A 21,026-nucleotide genomic window follows, 5' to 3' on the forward strand; every position below is an offset into this window, starting at 1 on the left:
TTATTGCAGCAACAGAAATGCTTTCCATATTGATTAAAAATGCTGAGTTTGGTAAGATGTCTATCCTGGGTAAAGAGCTCTCTATCAGCCAGTTAGCCGATAATACAACTATTTTCCTAAATAACCTGAAAGAAATCCCCAAAATTCTGCAGATTATTGAAACTTTCTCAAAAGCTTCAGGGTTAAATCTAAATTTAAACAAGTGTGAGATCTTACCCTTAAATGATTGTACTATTTCTAACACTTTTAATATTCCTGTTAAATCCACTGTCAAATATTTGGGTATGTATATAACCAGGAATAAGACTGATTTAGATAACCTTAATATTTGGGAGAAAATCCAAATTTGTAGAACTCAGTTAAATAACTGGGCTCAGAGAGACTTATCGATTCTGGGTAGAATTTTTCTCACCAAAATGGAAAGTATCTCCAGGCTAGTATATCCTGCATATGCGGTAGGAGTGCCTAAATAAGCAATCAAATCTATTAACCAGCTAAACTTTGATTTTATTTGGAAACGCAAAACCCACTATATCAGGCAAGGTAATTTAGTCAAACAATTTGGAGATGGAGGTTTGCAAGCTATTGAATTTGACAGCTTAAATGGCACCCTAAAAATAAATTGGCTTAGGTCATTTTTAAGAAGTCAAAATAGTCTTTGGTTTCACATTCCAAGCAAAATATTCTCTGATCTAGGCGGAATTAATCTTTTACTTAGATGTGATTTTGACATAAAAAAACTCCCCATAAAGCTCTCTTCCTTTCACCAGCAAGTTTTATTATACTGGAAATTAATATACAAACATAACTATAGCCCACACAACACTCCCCTATGGAACTGTCGCTACATAAACATTGGAAACAAATCAATCTTTATAAAAAAATGGTACGATAAGGGCATCTGGTCAGTGATGCATTTGTTAAATGATAGAGGTAAAATTTTATTAGAAGATTTCACCACCAATTATAATCTGCAAATAAATAACAAAGAATTTCAAAAAATTACTAAGGCTATCCCTCAAAACATTCTGTGTACAGCATATAATCTTTTTCAAAACCCTGACTATAGATCCCCTGACCTCCCTGAACTCTTGGTAAATGGGCATAACATTACAGCTAACAGTCTGAAAAACTCCCAAATTAGGGAATTATTTACTAATGTTTTTTTCCCTTATAGATGCAATCCAAATTCCATCTCACATCTGTTCTCCGGTGATCAAAAGAAAGAGATCAGAAAAAATTACCTAAAACTTCCCATTCCTCCCAAAGCTAAGGAGGTCCACTACAAAATACTCTCTGGTATTTACCCTTCCAAAGAATTTCTCAGACGTCGCTTTGGTATTGATAATAATTCTTGCTCTTTTTGTGATGGGGATATTGAATCAACAGAACATTTATTTTATGATTGTATATTCTGTAAAGCCCTGTGGAACGATGTGCACTACTGGCTCTTTCCAAAGATTCCAAACTTACTTGAATTTTCTAAAAATGATATTATTTTTGGTTATCTAAGAAAAGAAAAGAAGCTTGACAATGTTTTAAATGTAATAATTATTATGGGGAAATTCTTCATTCACAAATGTCGTTTTCTGAAAACAAAGCCGTCCTTTTTTACTTTTCACAAAGAACTCTGCCTCTTCCTCTCATCTGTTAAATTTATGGACAAAAAACAAGCTCTGGTTCTGAATCATATGATTATTGAACTAGATCTGCTAGAAAACCCCTAAGGTATAATCTCTTTTTTTTCTTTATTTGTTTTTTGTTTTTGTTTTTTTTTTTTGTTGTTGTTTGTTTGTTTTGATTCTGTTTGGGTTTGGTTTTATTTATTTATTTGTTGTTGTTTGTACTTCCTGTTCATTACCTATCTTCTATATGCTGGAATTCAGCCTGTTCTGATAATATTTCATGTTGGAAAATAGAATCTTTGTAGAGATTGCCATAATTGTTGTGCATTTCTGTGCAAATTAAAAAAAAAAAAAAAAAAAAAAAAAAATAGGGCTTTGGAGTTGACGTCACGCCGCAATGCATTATGGGAGCGCAGCGCCATTTTCGGGGTCTACGAATTAAAACAAACACACTGTTGGAACGACGACTACAAGAAAGATGCTTAAAAGCAGCTCAAAAGAGAATGGACTGTATAGAGACCGATTGCGTCCAGAGGCGAAGCGGCGGTACTTGCAGAAAATAGCGTGCATTGGAAATGTGGACCCGTATGAAACACGGCTGTGGAGTAGAAACCCTGAAGACCAACCGCTATTGACGTAGCCTGACATATTTTCGTACCTTGTCTGTGGAGTCAGCGCGTACAAGTCGTCATTCAAACAAAGGTAAGTCAGCTCGAGTACTGCGTGTGAAATGCGTTTGATTTCCCTGCAAACATTCAGATTAGTGCAGCATAAATTCATTCATGAGGGGAAATTACAGTGAGAACATGTGGAGGCTGTTAGAGGGATAACATAGTGAGTTCAGTGCACTGATGTGACATTGTCCTGAAGGATTTAGTTATTCTTTATGGTTAAAGAAATTGCACTAATTTATTCATATTTATTATAAATAATTCTAATTATACATCTTGCTTCCATATTTGTATCTTGTGTCACTAAAAATACATTTTATTTTAGTTTTATACATTGATTAATGACCTGCAGAATCTCCTTATCATATTAAGGGATTCATAATTGTCACTTTATGCTTTCTCCATCTCTAAAGTGATGACATCCTTGCATTACATACTTTAGGTTCATTTTCTGCAGGCAGGTTTCTGACAGAGAACAGGCAGATTAACACTATAACATGCAGCCTTCTATAGATGGACACATAAAGAAATGAAACATGTATGTGCTAACTTTCTAAAAACTTTGTTACATTTATGATAAAGTAGATTAAACACATTTATGTCAGCCTTGGCTCATAGTTCTTGTCTTTAAATGAACTTTGTGTGTGTTTCAGGTCCTGCACTCTCAAAGACTGAATGAACGAGCATTACAGCCATGGGTCACTGTGAGCATCACAGGGAAGGTTGAAGCCGCCCACTGCACCTGTAAGGCCGGAGTCGTGGAGACCTGCACCCACGTCACTGCTCTTCTGTTTAATGTAGAAGCAACAGTGTTGATCTGTGGCACAGGACTGTTACAGATGAGTGTGTGTGTGTGCGTGCGTGTGTGCGTGTGTGTGCACACCCATGTACAATTGTACATTGTAAATCATGATTAAAAGACATAAAAGCTGCATTTTAAGAAAGAAATTTAAGGAGCGCATTGTATTTACCATGATAATTTATTTGGTGAAGGCAGACCTTTTGTATATGTGTAAAATAAACCACATATCTGCCAACCTCCTGTCTCAGGCTCAGGTGTTCCACTCCCATTGCCCCATTCCCACACACTGATATCTGAGGATGGAGGTTAGTTATTTTATGTCACAAAACAAGTGGAATTGTGTAAGGAAAAAAAAAACTTTCCTTTTTGCTAAGGCATATAGGATTCCCATGATGCATTGAGTATTTCTTCCTCAGTTACATTTCTCACTCACTGTGTGTTAATAGACCTCTGCATTGAATCCTACTTGTTATTAACCTCTGTCTCTCTTCCACAGCATGTCTTTTATCCTGTCTTCCTTCCCTCACCCCAACCGGTCGCAGCAGATAGCCGCCCCTCCCTGAGCCTGGTTCTGCCAGAGGTTTCTTCCTGTTAAAAGGGAGTTTTTCGCTTCAAACTGTGGCCAAAGTGCTTGCTCATAGGGGGTCATAGATTGTTGGGTTTTTCTCTGAATGTATCATTGTAGGGTCAACTTTACAATAGAAAGCGCCTTGAGGCGACTAATGTTGTGATTTGGTGCTATATGAATAAAATTGAATTGAATAGAACAAACAGCAGCCCGATATCAGACAGAGCTGTCATTAAACAGAAGCTATGAACACAGCTTTCTTGAGTGGACAATTGAAGAAGTTTGTTTCAAGTTTTAGATTTAGGTTGCTCTTCATATTGTTTTGATGCCACCACAGAAGACTGTGTTGAAAAGCTTTCAGTAATGAACCGTTTTTCAGTACAAGCTTAAATGCTTCAGAAAGCTTCATTTAGCCAGCAGAAACACAAAGTCCATTGAGCCAAAATGGAAGGAAACACATGGGCAGACAAAAAGTACAACACAACAGAAAGCTAGGACAAACCCAGACTTTATATACAGACAGACGGAGCATTAATAGAGAATGAGTCACATCTGGGGAAAAATAAGAAACAGGTGAAAATAATCAGATAACTAAACAGGGGAAGCAAAAACGCACAAGAGACAGACTAGAAAAATAAAACATTATGGCGACTAAATAAGATATGGATGAAACACGGGGAACGTAAAATAAACTTAACCAAGGAACAGAATACAATCAAACTAGAATTATGAACAGAACACAGACTACAGGTAAAAAGGCCTGATGATGTAGACATAATGAAACCAGCCATACTATAAAAATAAAAATTGCATAATTACAACAGACTAAGGGTCAAAGAAAAACCTAAAAATAACAGAAATTGAGCGCAGGAACAAACAAAAACAAAACACACACACACACATATACACACACATATACACACACACACACCAAAAACAAAATCAGTATATATAGTATATAGTATATAGTAACAAAATAAAAATAAAACAAATGCCGTTGTAACTGAACTAACTCCATAAAGGTTTAGTTTCACTAAACTAAAGAAAACAAGAAAACACCTGCAAATATTTTCTAAAATGTAGTGGTTTTTTTTTTGTTTTTAATTTAAAATATTGTACAACAAGACGAAGCTGCAAACGTGAACGCAATTCTTTTTTCTCAACTGAAGCCTTTAATCGAAAAATCAAATAAACAAATTGGCACTCTCTTTTGGCCAGACACGTGACAGCTCTTCTGCTATCATTTTGTTCACATTTAAAATAAAAATGCAGACATAAGTGTACACATTAGTTTTTGAATGCTAGTGAAAAGGGTTTTCTTTTTGTTTGTACTCTCTTGAGAATAATCTTCTCCTCAAAATGCAACATTTGTACTTGCAAAAATTATTTACGTGCGCTTAGAATAGAGGCACAAAAATAACGTCATAGGTTAAAAATGATCTATAAGTCACTTCTAAATGTTAATGTTTGGTTTATTTCGGTGTTTCATTGGTTCCTGACTAAATCGGTTTGGCTTCATAATTGGACCGTTTAATTTAATATTGAAGCCTTACTCTGAGAGCTGTCAATTTTGAATTTCACCCGTCATATCCCCCCGATGTAAAATCTTCTGTTCTTATTTAAACGGCTGACCATGAATTGAATTTAACATTAAAAATATTTTAATACAAGAGGAAACATTTTCACCGGGAGCAAAAATATTATGTTAATAAGTGGACATCCTGAAGATTGTATTTTAAATATTGTTCAGTTCTCTTCCAAACCCCAGCAGCTGTGTGCTGTAAGTTTTGAGTGTCTATTAAAATGAAAATAAAAGCATTCTAACATCTCACCTGTTTGTCTTTATTCAGGCATACATGTGTACTATGTTTATTAATAGAGAGATTAAGCTTGTGTTTCTGTCATGTAGTGGTTTTGCTTAACCGTATGAAGCTTATTAGACATTATGAAACAGATGATATGTAAAAGCGAATTTTGCCAAAGTGCTTAAGATACTTTTTAATTATTTTTTTCTTAAAAAAAATCTACTGCATCATGTGCATTTTTTTCATTTCATGTGTAATTTCAATTGCAAATATTAATCACAGTTACATTAAGAAGGCAACGCAGTTAAAACTCGTGATGTCATCACGTACACTGCGGTCCTCGGGAAGTCAGGACTCCCGTGTCTGGGGAGAGAATCGAGAAACTGGCATTATTTGTTGTATTTCGTCACTGGGAGCCTCCAAACATAAAAACTTGAGCCTAAACAGAAACACGTGAAAGGCAGTCCTGCTCGTGTATTCATCACCAGGAGATATTAAAGACATGAAAGGCAAAATCGTGTGCCGTAGCCAGGGGTTAAAGTGCGCCCGTGTTTTTATTTATTTATTATTGCAATGGTGGCTGATAATGAAGTCGTCAGCAAAGAACAAGTGACTTTTAACGAACGTAGCACATAAAGATCGTTGAATGTAGTACAGCTTACATGTGTGTTTATCAGTTAGCCATCTTAACTATATTCCTGGACAGCATTATTCTTCGACAGTATTCCACAGTGGTGCAGTTTGGTATGTAGCGCAGTGAGTTTTAAGACTCAGTAATGCAGTGCAACGTTGTTATTGTTAAGTGTGATTCATCAATTAGCTGTCAATCACTTGAATTGACCTCATTTAAATCGATAATAAAATATAAATATTATACATATAAGAATCCCCAAATAATAAATTCGAAACCCAATTGGTTAAGAAAGAACAAGCCCCGCCTTCCCCTGCTATTTACGTGCTCCGATGCAGCCTGACTCCATCCTGACTGATTCTTGATGTTCAGCACACACACACACACACACACACACACACAAACACACACACAGACACACACAGAGAGAGGTACTGTTTAAAGTTTAGTGTTAACCTGAGTCACTGATCATTTACAGCAGGGGTGTCAAACTCAAATACACAGTGGGCCAAAATTCAAAACTGGAACAAAGTCGCGGGCTAACATTAATATTTATTGAAAAAAAAAACTTCCTCCAGATATAAGAATGAATCTTTTCTTATGGACTCAAATAAGTTTTGCTGGAAAACTGAATATGGAACAAGCAAAGCTTAATACTAAACAATATATATATTAGCTGTATAATACCAGTAGGCCGGCTCTAATAGTAATTTGGTATGGCTTCGCGGGCCAAATGTAATTAGGCTGCGGGCCAAATTTAGGCTGCGGGCCAGAGTTTGACACCTATGATTTACAGTATTACAGAGTCTGTCAGTCTTTGCATGATATCCACGTTACTGTAAGTTTCCAGCTGACTCTCAGGTGTGCCAGCAGGAAAGAGGCTCAATAAATTTGCATCCTGAGGTTTGTCATGTGGGATTAAATGAGGCAGACTTTGTACAGACAGCAAGGATTGTATTTTACACTGACCCTAGATCAGTGTATCATACAACCTTAAGTGGGCCTTTTTATTTATTTATCATCAGCAAGGAACAAGTGACTTTTAATGAACGCAGCTCATAAACTTTATGGACAGGATCATACTTCTACTTTTTAATGACACCACCCTCTACTGGTGCAGTTTGATATATAACATTACAGGACACAACAATTATTAGTATTACTTGTGGCTGGAATGACTTCGGGTGTCCATAAGTTATGTTTGCGGTACTTCAGCATCTAGCTAGCCCTACCGACGACCAGCGAGCATAAAGGCAGTGAGGTTTTTTTTTTTTGAAGTGTCAGGTAATTTCAAATGCAACATTTCTATCAGCTCAACAAACATCAGCGAACACACAAACTGTCTGTGTGCAGTTTCTTTTCAGTGTTGCTAGCTAAAGGCCCAGCTGCTGTATTTTACAGAGAGAGAACAGTTTTCAAATGAAACAATGAAACAAATACCGTTTACTTTCTACAGGGCACGGGTCGTGTTATGAAGGGACTAAGTAGGGGTAGGTTTTGATTATTGATTTTCCAAATAAAATCGAGTCTAGATTGAATAACACAATATCGATTCATTCACAAAATTTCGATAACCACCAAACAGCTAAAACAGTAAATGAGAGCAGGCACACGGATTCTGCACAAAGACGTGAGATCAGTGAGATGTCGGCTTTCTCACTCGACAGCACGGACACGCCGTTTCTGACGCGTCGGCGCTTCCGCGCGTTGTGTTTACGCCCTTTTGGCTCTAGATTTTAAAGAAGCGGGTTTTGTCTCTCTCCAACCAAAACTGACCGAACCAGCAGCAAAAGAAGATCCACATTTTGCTTCACATAAACATCGTCCCCTCTTACTTTTGCTGTTTTGCTTCCACCACGATTAAATTACACTTCATGTAGCTGTTGTTTATATGTTAATTCATGGTTTTCTTTAGTTTTCGTTCTACTGCAGAATATTTGTTTGTTATCTGCTATAAAATCCCAGGCCAGGAAAATCTCCTTCATGTTTTTCTGTGTTTTATCCTCAGTTACTTTCACACAAAGGCATCTGCTGTGATGCTTAAACCTCTGATGAAGTCTCACAACTGTCAGCTTTCTTTTTATAGATATGAAAATATGGATATGTACTGATAAATGATCAGAATTATAATATTTATGACTTTCTGAGGCAAAATTTCCCCGATTCAAATCGAATCGATTCTAGAAATCAGTGACGATACCTAGCCCTAGGACTAAGGTGCAAGTACCCCTTACATGCATTTTGCAGGCAATTACACAGTAGCACCCGCAGCTAAGGCACAAGTAGCCTGTAATTATGTGTAATTTCTGTAATAAGTCAGTTTTTTGCAGGATTCTATAAAATAATTACACTGTTAGATCCCAAGTACCCTGTGATTACGTGTAATTTCATGTATACGTGTTGTGCCAAAGGTGACTTGAGTTATTTAGTTGATGATATTTTCCTCTAACCCAGGGGTCTCAAACTAGCCACCCGTATATTGACGTGAAAAAAAATATGATGGAGTTTGGCCCTTGAAGTTTTTTTTGTTAGAGAGGATTTGTTTGTTGTTGTGTGCAATGTTAAAACAAGTTCTTTAAAAAGCAAAAAATAATTAAATTATTTAATGAGCCGCCATGTGTGTGGCCAGAACATTTAAGTTTGAGACACCTGCTCTAACCCATTCACAACTGGCCTAGTTATGGGAAATGAAACTGGTTATAAATACCAAGGCTGTAAACACGTTTATTCCTACTATAGTGTTTGACATTTTAACATTCTGTCTGTGAGGACTGAGTTACATTTGCAATTACCAGCCAAAATGGCAAAACAAGGTTTTGTTCAAAAACAAAAATAAACAAATATCTTCAATGAAATCCTCTGATCACACTTTTCTGCTGTCACACAGAGTCACCTTCTGCTCATCCACTTGAATAAGTGCCTTTTGTTCCAGCCTGTTAAGATCATTTAGGAAACAAGCCTGTATTAACTGGTGATAGTTACAGCTTGACTCATGCAGGTGCCTGCTAGGGAAATGATCTACTTCGTGGTAGGTCTGGATGTGTGCTTTATAGAATGGGGACAAACGTGCAGATGGGGACATGCAGCCTGAGGAAATATATCCCCTTTTACATTTGGGTAGGATGGAGAAAACCAGGGTGACTTCTGAGAGGTTATTAGTTATTCTCTCAAATATTATCTTTGAAAAAGGAAAAAAACAACAAAAACAAACAAAAAAATCCTCATAAACTTGATTGTAGGACAGAGTAGTTATACACTACAGGTCCAGCCTGCTTCCTCTTTGATAGGTACTGATGGTGCACAAAACAGCTATATAAGCAAAATATATTTGTTATCAGTAGTATTATTATTTTGTCTGTCACTTAACATTTTAGACAGAGAAGATCTGAATTATTTGGTTAACGGACTGTTATACATTTCATACAGCTACATTTTGAATGGAAATTACAACCATGTCTGAGTTTTCATTATTACGGCATCAACATTTATGTCTAAACAAATTTTTCCCAACAAGTTGTTGTAATACACATTTTAGGCTAAGTAGTCTTCCACAGGGCAAATTATCATTCAGGCACAATCACGTTTCTTGCGAAATGATCGCTTTGTTTCCAGCCATTATTAATTACTGCAGCAAGTACAGTAGCTTACAGAAGAATGAAAGTATTTGCTTTGAGGAGTTGTATATTCTTTTGCAGAACATAATGCAATGAAGCAGGGCCACTGAATCATCTGTGCGCACACTCTCAAGGACACCAAAAGAGGTAACATGCAATAACTATTACATTTAAAATGAAGACTTTGTAAGTTAATAAAACCTGTGTGCTGCTGTTAGTTACAGTTGTGATATTTAAACTGTGTAAATGTCTGTAATGCAGACTCAGCATGTCTGCCAAAGACATTGTGAGGAGAAATAAAACAGCCATCCAAACGATTCTGTCTGGAGACTACAGGCTGATCCTCAACAAAGTTTATGAGAAGAAGCTGATCGCTGAACAGGAGTACAACAACCTTAAAAGTATCGGCGGAAAAGATGTGGAGGGACACGTTGTTGAGCTCGTGGATAAGATCATGAGTAAAGGAGACGATACCTGCGGAGCTTTTCTGAACCTCCTGCAAACTGATGAAAACATTAAAAGTACTTTCCCTCAACTGAATGACACCCTGTTTGTACCTAAGCCTGACCAAGCTTCTTTACTTCAGCAAGGTAATTACACACACAGAGAAATGTTGTGTCTGAGATCATATTCTAGTTGGATGTGTATCTCTGTTTCTCTCTATGTTCTGTCACAAGACGGCTCCAGTCAAATGGAGGTGAGGTCCTACTTCTGGAAAGGCAGAGCAGCTCAAATAAGTTACAACATTTGTGTCAGAGAGATAATGTGCTGTTTAATCAATTTCCTTCACATAATATTGCAAGCTGTATGACATAGGGTCATCTCAAAGACTGTTGCTACATTCATATAGCCTATGGTACTTAGTGTTTGTATCTATCAGTCCATCCAGGCCTGTGCTGGTGGGAGCAGGTCTGTGATACAAAGCTTGTACTCAACTCTAGAAGACGAGCTGGACTCTACTGAGGTGGCAGCACTTTGCTTCCTGTGTCGTGATGTTGTTAGTAGAAGTCATCTGAAAGGGGTCAGTGCTGCATGTTCTATACTGTTATCCTTCCACTTGTTTTACTGACATGTTTATGGATGCGTCACTTGTAGGACTGACAGTATGATAGATTGCTTAGATATGTTCATATTCACTGATAGACTTTCTAATGACCCCCCCCCACCCCCCCCCCCCCCCACCCCCACCCCACCCCACAGATCACTAATATCAAAGACCTGTTCTCAAGCTTAGAGGAAAAAGGTCTCCTGCAGAACAATTGTTTCCTTTCTCAGCTTCTCTCAACAATTGATCGAGTAGACCTCGTCAGGTCCCTGGGCATAGATAGCAAACGATCAAAGGACACAGATGGGAGTCCTGTTCTGTCACAGTACAGGTGAACGCAGTCCCACATTGACTTTAATATGACAGCATGCATATAGTAATAATTAGTACTTAAATGCTATCAGTTTGAATTACAAAATCTTTTGCCTGTTTGGCTTTCTCTCCACATTTTTATTTTTTCTTCTTTTTTCTCCACTGTTAGGGTGATGCTGTACAAAATATGTGATGCTATGAATAACGACAATATCGCAATCATGAAGTTTCTACTGAGATCAAAGCTGCTGAAAAGCACACTGGATCAATGCAAAGTGAGATAACATTTGCACACCTTTCCAGCTATTTAAAAATCAACTCACCATATCTACATCTACAGGATGTAGTCATTAAGAAACAACTGCATCTGGGCTTCAGATTTTAAATCCTGTGGTGATTTTCTTTTTAACAAAACATTTATTTCTCAATAAATGAACATCAGTACATCACAAGAAGAAAAAAAATTGTCACAGAAACACAGGGCTGAAATATAATTGACCATATATAACAAAACACACTCTTTTCTTAAAGCACCACTGAGAAGAAAAATCAGTTAAATTATTTGTCAATGGATACAATGGAAATTCAGTTTTAACCTCCTAAGACCCGAAATCTTTCATGGCATGAATTTTTAATTTCTCTTTGCTATTTGAGCTGATTGGGAACAGATGAATGTAAAAACAAAGAATTTACAGATTTTTATTTTTTTCCTGATTTTTGTTTCTGAGAAAAGTGAGATCCACATATTGGGACATTTTAAATTTAAAAGAACAGTGGCAGTATAATGTCCTCGTGTGGATATCAGGCCCTTGTAGAACTTGTCGACATCTATATTTAACCAGCTAAATGAAAGTTGTATCAACCCTTTTCCCTGCAATATTATTAATCTTATTTTTTCTTCTTTTATATATAGAAAGTTTTGCTTGACCCACCACAAAATTTAACAGCTTCCATCTTACCAGCCTCTTTTTTGTATAGCTGGCGCCAAACAGAAATGCCAATGAAGACAAAGCCTCTCCACATTTTTCAAAGACGTGTTAACATAATGAACAGTGGTTCATTTCTATGTTTCTCTTGATCATAGACTGGATGTAAAAAATAACATATATAAAAACATATATAAAGCTAACTTCTGGATCTGAAATGTGAAAGCATTTAAGAAGTGCTTTAAACATATTATTCTAAGTGCATCCATCCCTAAATCTAAACTAAAAACTGAAGGTCACAGAGAATTTCAGTCTATGATCTGTGCACCCAGCTGACTTGTTCATTACAGAGCTGAAGATTTGTGTTTTTAAACTGGCATTTGAGCAGCATTTTGCTGTGAAGCAGTTGATAGATTTATAGTGTAGCTGCAGAGCCTCTGTGAACTAAAACCATCTTTGCTGTTAATTCCAGACAGCACTGGAGGTGATTGCTCAGATGGAAAAGAAAGATTTAATATCAGACACAAATGTCAGTGTGTTGCATGAAATACTCCAAGAGATTGATCCTGAGCTGGCAATGATTGTAGAGAACTACGTTCAAGGTATGAGAGACATTTTTCATGTTACCAAAGAAAAACATTTAGATGTAAACAGTGTGTTTCTGTGAACATCATCAAATGATTGTACTCGTTACAGGAGTCCCCCAGCAGCAGCAGATGTTACCTCCTCATGTCAGTATTGACAAGTGTATCTGTCTGTGTGTTTCTGAACATTTAATTCTGTGCATCAGTTTGCTGATCACTGTGATGTTTATTCCCACAGAGGTTTTTTGACACAAATGAATCCCATCTTCCTCTGTCTGTAACTGAAACTCAGTGCAGTTGTAAGTAACTCTGTTCAGAAAAATTTGTAATTATTTTTTAGGAATTCCTACAGTCACTCTGGTTTTTATTATTTTGTCATAATAATACTGGGCATGTAAATGTGTTGTTCTTTTGTCTCTAAGGCAGAGGAGAGATTATTTACACTGATGCACGATCACAGCCCACCTCTCTTCCTGATCAGGTAGTTCGTTCAGACTTTTATGCTTTCATTCATTCTTTTGTCGGAACACTAACATTTATATTAATGTAAAAACATAATAATTCACATTTGCTTTGTTTGTGTCCTGTAGTCAGAATACTACACTTTGACTCATAAGTCTCATGGTTTATGTGTGATCATCAATAATGAGATCTTCACTACTGAAACATGTCTATGTCATCGAAGGGGAACTCAGAAGGATGCAGGTAGAGTTCTTACCTTCAAACCATATCATGACCCGATTTATGTATGACTGTTTTAACTAGAAGCACTGAGACCTGCACCAGTTACTGCACATACAGATCAGATATTCTTTGGTTTTGTAATCTACTGCTATACCTTCATTTGTTTGTTTTCTATGTGGCACAGATGCTCTGAACACAGTGTTCACAAGCTTAGGCTTTAAAGTGCTGATACACAACAACCTGACTGCAGCACAAATACGAAATGAATTAAGAATGTACAGCAAGAAGAATTTTGTGAATGATAATGCCTTGGTAAGTAGATTCATACATCTTTGGAATTGTATCCTCAACCACCATTCTATATTCTTAATTTATTTTATAAATCCCTGGATTTGCATGTCCCAGTGATCCCAGAGGCTATGTTGCCAAGGACTTTTTGTAACCTGGTAAGGTTTTGCATGGCAAATTGGCCCTGGGTGAGGGACCAGACAGAGCAATTCAAAAACCCCTGTAAGCAGAATATCCAGGGCACAGTTTCCCAGCATAGGGTTACCGGGATCTACCCAGGAGCCAGGCCAGGCCTTAGTCTATGTGGGCTGGCTGGGACAGCCCGAAAAAGGGACATGGGCCCACCGTCCTGTAGGCCCAACACCCACAGGAGGTGCCATAGGGGTCAGGTGCATTGTGTGCTGGTTGGCAGCCAGGGGCGGAAACCCTGGTGGACAGACCCTTGGCTACCGAGACTAGCGAATAGGATATGGAATATATTGCGTGAAGTCGAGATGTACCGGCTAGATCAGGCTCTGGAACCAGTCTCCTGGAGAGTTGCTGGACTCTGTCTCAGTCTGGTGTAAACCGATCACCACCTGGTGGTGATTCTGACCAGGTGGTGGGAGAGGAGGCTGGATAGACCTGGCAAGCCTAAACATATACTGAGGGTGCACTGGGAACACCTGGCAGAGGCCACGGTCCGGCTGAGTTTCGACCCATCCCAAGGGAGAATGGGGACATTAAGTCCGAATGGACCACCTCCATTGCTGAAGCTGCTGCACTGAGCTGTAGCTTAAAGGTAGTTAGGGCCTGAACCAGATGTTAAGACACTAGAGGTTAAGAGAACCATCAGTCCAAGACTGATGGTTCTCTTAAAGCTGTAGCGCCCAGATTACTTACAGCTACTTCGGTGCAACTGATATAAGATGCGGTAAGCTGAAGACAGCTTCAACCGTCTGTTTGCTGAAAAATAGTAACGCAACCGCACCGCATTTTTTTGTTAGTAATGGTAACGGCGTTGTAACGATAGAAATAGTAATTAGATAGATTACTTATTACTGAAAAAAGTAACGCTGTTAGTAACGCAGTTATTTCCATCACTGGTAATATGCATTTTATATATGGTTAGAAAGTTTCACACAGTTTTTTCATTTTAAATAATCACATTTTTACATGTTTAAATTTACACAAAATTTCAGAAATCTGCACTGTCATCAGTGTTGGGAAGGTTACTTTTAAAATGTGTTCCACTACAGATTACAAAATACATGCCCCAAAATCTATTTTGCAATGTATTTTATTACTCAGTGAGAGTAATGTATTCTGAACACTTTGGATTACTTAATATACTGTCATGCTTTTTACAACTACATGAATGTACTATTGCTGTGTGATTTATTACTATTACTGAAGGTTATTCACCATACAACACGTTCTCACTCCCAAAACGTCGGCATGTTACGCCTCGGGAGTGAGAACGGGCTGCACCATACCAATACCAACTAGATTTTTTAAATCTTAATATAAAATGAGTAACAGTAGGGTGGACATTAGGTAATGTTGCACCTTTTGCAGTGATCTCATATAGAAAGCTACTCCTGTATCAGTAATACATTTTCTTTTTGTCTCCTTTCTGAACCGCACATGATTATTTGCAGCTAGCAGGTTGTTAATGCAGCCTTCATTAATAGTAATAAATCACACAGCAGTAGTACATCAAAGATACTGAATTGGATATAACCCAGGTAGCTACCACAACTTAAACAAGGCAGTTGCAGTAGGCTAATGTTAGTTTTGAAAAAAAGATTTACTTCCAGCTGAGAGCAGCTTGTTTGCTGGCAAACAGTTTGCATTGCATGGTCAGATTTTGCTCATCCCTTTGTTCTTTAAATGTGAAGTGGTGTCCGAATTTCCAAGTAAGAAATGCATTCCTGTCCGTGCACTGCTGGCTCTGGCTCCACTGTGTAAATGACACCATCAGCATTAACAGGACGCTTACATTAGATCAGAGGTCTCAAACTTAAATGAGCTGTGGGCCACTGCTGGCACTGTCATCTCATTGGAGGGCCACTTCAGTGTTCAAGTAGTAAAAAATACACAAATAAACAAAAAAAACACAAAATACTTCTGAAAATGTAGTGTTTTGTTTGTTTGTTTGTTTTTATTTCAAATATTGCATAATAAGACAAAACTGCAAACGTGAACCCAATTTTTTCACAGTCTTAACTGAAGCTTTTTATTGAACTACCAAATAAACAAATTGGTACTCTCTTTTGGCCAAACATGTGGCAGCACTTCTGCTGTCATTTTGCTCGTATTTAACAAAATAAAAATGCAGAAACAAGTGTACACATTAGTTTTTGGTTGCTAGTGAAAATTGTTTTATTTATTTATTTTGTACTCTCTTATACCTCGGCCAGGTCCGCGGCTCCGAACCATAGTAAAGGGACCTCTGGCTAATATGTTGGGTTCCGTGTCGGGCTCATAGCTGGGAACTAGCTTTACTGTCTGGGTCAAATTTGCTAGCGAGAGACAGAGAGAGGCATTGAAAGGCTGATCCAATGGAAATGATTGTTTTGGAGGCGGCAAACACAGTGTGCAGTCGAGTCATGACCTCTTACAACTGGACTCGTCAGGCACTCTGCACTGGCTGCAGTGGTTATTATTATATTTACATGCTTACATCTCCCGTTTCTAGTCGATAGCAACTCATACTTTTTGACTTTCCTTTTTCTCTCTTCCTCGTGCTCACAAACACACATAACACCAGGGGCAGTCCCACACATTCTCCCTGCAACACGAACTACACTGCCCATTAGGCTACATTCTTTAGGGCTATGCCTGTAACACTCTGCTCATATTGCCTTCATATTAAAAAATTTTTTGCATATTAATCTTTAAAAAATATTTCTTCATGTCATTATGCGGGCCGCAAGATTGAGACCCAGGCATTAGAGCCTCTTATTGCACATTGGGTTTCCACCGGCATGGAAAAAAAATAAAGAGGGGATAGCTTACAATATGAAAAAGGAGAAGACCACCGTGTTATCCATCTGTTTTTACAAAGTAACTGTATTCTGATTATTACCTTTTTAAATGGTAACTTTAACGGAAAACAGTTACACTTCTTTTGTATTTTAAATACGTAATGCCGGTACATGTATGCAGTACTCCCCAACACTGACTGTCATGAACAAATTTTTCACCAAAAAATTTAAACCTAATTTTTCATGATTTATTTGGTTAACAGATTACTCGAGTAATCAATGAAATAATCGATAGATTAGTTGATTACAAAAATAATTGATAGCTGCATCCCTAACTCATTGCATACGTCAGGCTAGGGTTGGGTTCAGGGCAACTGTCAGTTGTGAATTAGTTAATTTAGTATCATTTACCAACATTCATATGAGAGGTTGATAAGCAGCCCTGATAGTTCATGTAACATCTGCCTATATACTGCACAATGTCCTTCTTCTTCACTTAATCCTTGCTTTTGGCTTCGTTCACTTCCCCTTCTTCATTTCTAAAGTCAACCTTCAGAGTACCATTTAAATCTACCTAGCTACATTCCCCCCCTGACACCACCTTGCAGTATCCTCTCTCTTTACGATTCTGCATAAGATGTAGTTTGATGTAGTTCACCTTTGTGAACCTTTCTCCACTCTTATAATTCACTTCTACCTTCTTCTTAAAGTATGTGGTCACCACAGCTATTTTTATCCTTTTCACAAAATCCACTACCATGTGTCCTTTTGCATTTTTTGTTCTTAACACCACATCTATTCAATATGCCTCTGATTTAAGGTGGTATGCGTGCTTTCGCATGGAGAAAAGGGGTGTGTCTTTGGCACAGACGGGGAAAAGGTGTTCCTGAAAGATCTGATGCTCCCCTTTACAAGTGGAAGAGTCCCTACCTTGTCAGGGAAGCCCAAACTCTTCTTCATTGAAGCAAGTCAGGGTGAAGGATTACAGAAAGGATACTATCCCTGCAGCTTGGGGCCTGAAGAGGATGGGAGGGAGACACAATTCTTCTTGGAAGGAAATGCAGACCCGGGGAGACAGTTTGAGACAGTGCCTTCAGAAGCAGACTTTCTGATAGGCATGGCCACCGTGGAGGATTTCATGATGTTTTGAAACAGAGTCACAGGATGTATCTACATCCAGGAGCTGTGCAAGCAGCTGACAAGATCAGCAGAAAGGTGAGAGAAATAGTTTAATAGGATACAATGCTACTTTGGAAGAAAACAGTAATATATGACATATTTCACAATTTATTTGTTGATATACAGAAAATATTTTAAGTAAGCCTAATTTTATTTAAACATTTTATATACTATGATGTTTTCTTTGATTCTTGAGACAAATATCTGTAGGTCTGCTTTTGGTGATGTAAGATGTGCTTATGCGAAACATCAGAAAGCAGAGTGTTTCAAATATTCAAAAAATTCAAGTTGTTATTTTTAGTGTATTTCTGACGTTTTCCTTGGAGTCATGAGATGGATGATATCCTCACTGTCCTGACACGTGTGAACAGGGAGGTCAGCAAAGGAGAGTTTTTCAACCACAAACAAATGCCAGAGCCCAGATTCACTCTCACCAAGAAGCTCGTCCTCAAACCTGTCACCCGCCTGTGACCAAAAATAAGTCCCAGATTCACATAGACTTGATGAGCCTGATTTACAGCGTGTATGTATGAATGAATTTCTATTTTAATCTCATCTCAAGAATCTCAAGAATCAATGAAAACATCATAGTATATAAAATGTGGTTATGAAATTTAGCTTCTGAAATTGTTAACACGCTATTTCTCTTTTTTTCTGCCACATAATTATACGCTACTGAATTATGATTAAGTGGTGGTCATTTGTTTTACAAACCGTTCCTCCACATTTAAAAACGGATTAATAATGCCATTTAATGTGTACATGTCATTGAATTGGGCACTGAGGTGATTACTAAAATGTATATTATTGTGTTTTTATTGGTGTTTACATATAGGCAGAAGTGCCTGTGTCCTATATTTAAAGTTGGCGAGACATCATACTTTATGTGCTGCTGGTCTAATAAAATCAGCAATAACTTTTCAGACTTCTTCACCTTCTATATGCTCTGGTTTCAGACTTTCACGCATCCAACCCATAACTTGTTATGACTAATTACAGATATATGTTAAGTACAATTTCAAAGGAAATTACATAAGAGTAGTAAAAATATGGTGACAATTATTATAAACAAATGACTTTCTTTTGGGACATGAGTTCAATAAATAAATAAAAAGGAAAGTTTCACTGTCATATGTATCGTTTTCAACCCTTTATTTGTAGAAACATGGGATATTTTGTTAGGTCCTGTGTATGATACACAACAAATGAACTTCTATACTTAATGACTCAAAACAAAAAGAAATATAATTATAGACAATTATAAATGATTTTTTTTAAAGGAATGAGTGCTGTTGTTTTTCTTTATAGTTTAATTCTAAATTTTGGTTTTGGTGTTTAATTATTCCAAATTCCTCAGCCCTTTTTTATTCAAGTATACAGTGACTGTCTCACAACTGGCCTTGTAATGGGAAATTAAACTGGCTATAAATCCCTAAAGCTGTAAACATGTTTATTCTTATAGAATAGAATAGAATAGAATAGAATAGAATAGAATAGAATTGAATTCTATGGACAGTTGGATGTAGCAGTCTGAATGTTGTAGGGCTGTCTTGGTTGACACGTCTCTGCAATGTTGCGTGGGGATCAGGGGCAGTACCCCTGGACTGGCAGACCGGGGTGGTGGTCCCCACCTTTAAGAAGAGGGACCGGAGGGTGTGTTCCAACTACAGGGGGATCACACTCCTCAGCCTCCCTGGGAAAGTCTATGCCAGGGTGCTGGAGAGGAGAGTTCGTCTGTTAGTCGAACCGATACAGGAGGAACAATGTGGTTTTCGTCCTGGCCGTGGAACACTGGACCAGCTCCTTACCCTCTCGAGGATACTCAATGGCGCATGGGAATTTGCCCAACAAGTCTACATGTGTTTTGTGGACTTGGAGAAGGCATTTGACCGTGTCCCTCGGGGGTCCTGTGGGGGGTGCTCCGGGAGTGTGGGGTGTCTGGCCCATTGCTACGGGCCATTCAGTCCTTATACGATTGTTGCAAGAGCTTGGTCCGCATAGCCGGCAATAAGTCGGACTCGTTCCTGGTATGTGATGGGCTCCGCCAGGTCTGCACTTTGTCAACGATTCTGTTCTTAATTTTTATGATGAACAGAATCGCTCCATTAGAATGGACAGAATTTCTAGGTGTAGCCAAGTGGCGGAAGGCTTTCACTTTGGTGGTCTCAGGATCTCACCTCTGCTTTTCGCAGATGATGTGGTCCTGTTGGCTTCGTCAGTTCATGGCCTCCAGCTCGCCTTGGAACGGTTCGCAGCCGAGTGTGAAGTGATGGGAATGAGAATAAGCACCTCCAAATCTGAGGCCATGGTCCGCAGCCGGAAAAGGGTGGAGGGAGGGTCAGGGATTCAACAAAATCTTTAACCCATTTGACTGTACTTTGTGTTTATGTGAAACCACACTTCTACCGGACCCTGATTCCTTCCTGGACTTGTTCCCCACATCTTTTAGACTCTGTGAATTCTCTGTTGCCCTGTTTAACTTCACACAGGAGTTCATTTTCTTTGGACACTAGCATCTTTCTTGAACATTTGATTTGAACTGGCTAACTGGTGTTTTTCCCCCTTGTTTCCCTGTTTTTTTTTTTTGCTTTTTTGTTTTTTTTTTCATTTTTGTCTTTCTTGCTGTGCTTGGATGTTATAGTTTTTTGTCTGGTGTGATTTTATGTAATCTTGCCCTTAAAGTCTTATGAATAAACATAAAAAAATTGCAAAACCCTTAGCTATGTATCTAATAAAACCTGTGTAACTTTGCTCTGCTTCAGTTCAGCATCAGGTAATGTTCATATGTTAATTCATGGTTTTCTTCAGTTTTTGTTCTACTGCAGAATATTTTCAAGGGGGTTATGTTGCGATGTTGTTATTCAGAGAAGCACCGGCAGAAGTGGGCAGATGTGAAAAGTTTTTCTTACTGGAACTGTGGAAGCAGGCTGGGCTCTGGAGGAATCTCTCTGAAGGCACACCCACACAGCGAGGTCTGAAAGGCGCGGACTCATTTTCATCATTCGCGTGTCACGTTACTGAATGCACGCGCTCTCCTAAAGTGCCCTCTGCTGCTGTCGCACGAGTCTTATACACTTTGCAGAGTTTTGACTCCTTTCACCTGATATAATATGAGCTGCTATTATTTGCTAAAACCGCTTACGTTCCTGTATTGCGCATCTGTGAAACATAAGACGATTCGACCTGCATCATATCGGTCTGCCGTTTAGGCTCTTTGAAACATCACGGCAAAATGTTGAGGAAAAAGAGTTTTTTTAATGGACTGACAATGAGGTGGCGTTGTTGCTGCGATTAACACAGAAGTACAAAGTTGCAAAAGCGAG

At 38.2% G+C, this 21,026-nt stretch overlaps 2 protein-coding genes across 2 annotated transcripts in view; one reads left to right on the forward strand and one right to left on the reverse strand.

The window, feature by feature from the left end:
* LOC148097802 (caspase-8-like) overlaps positions 1-21,026 on the reverse strand; it is a 48,887-nt gene that overhangs the window by 6,259 nt on the left and 21,602 nt on the right. The window lies entirely within an intron of this gene.
* On the forward strand, positions 10,822-17,674 carry LOC148097803 (caspase-8-like). The gene is made up of 10 exons (XM_087831540.1): positions 10,822-10,876; positions 10,909-11,092; positions 11,243-11,348; positions 12,472-12,601; positions 12,696-12,730; positions 12,822-12,882; positions 13,006-13,064; positions 13,174-13,288; positions 13,452-13,579; positions 17,345-17,674. Exons 1-10 carry the CDS (start codon positions 10,822-10,824, stop codon positions 17,672-17,674), a joined length of 1,203 nt encoding a protein of 400 aa, XP_087687666.1.

Source organism: Neolamprologus brichardi, chromosome 18, assembly GCF_056152115.1.
Source record: "Neolamprologus brichardi isolate AB-2024 chromosome 18, ASM5615211v1, whole genome shotgun sequence".
In the NCBI taxonomy this organism is placed as follows: domain Eukaryota; kingdom Metazoa; phylum Chordata; class Actinopteri; order Cichliformes; family Cichlidae; genus Neolamprologus; species Neolamprologus brichardi.

Bases quoted from the DNA above. Each gene is read 5' to 3' on its own strand.
- LOC148097803 (XM_087831540.1), top strand. From the start codon at position 10,822: ATGATAGATTGCTTAGATATGTTCATATTCACTGATAGACTTTCTAAT. The intron at 13,289-13,451 runs GTAGAGTTCTTA...TATGTGGCACAG, and splicing joins GGGAACTCAGAAGGATGCAG to ATGCTCTGAACACAGTGTTC. The intron at 13,580-17,344 runs GTAAGTAGATTC...CTCTGATTTAAG, and splicing joins TTGTGAATGATAATGCCTTG to GTGGTATGCGTGCTTTCGCA.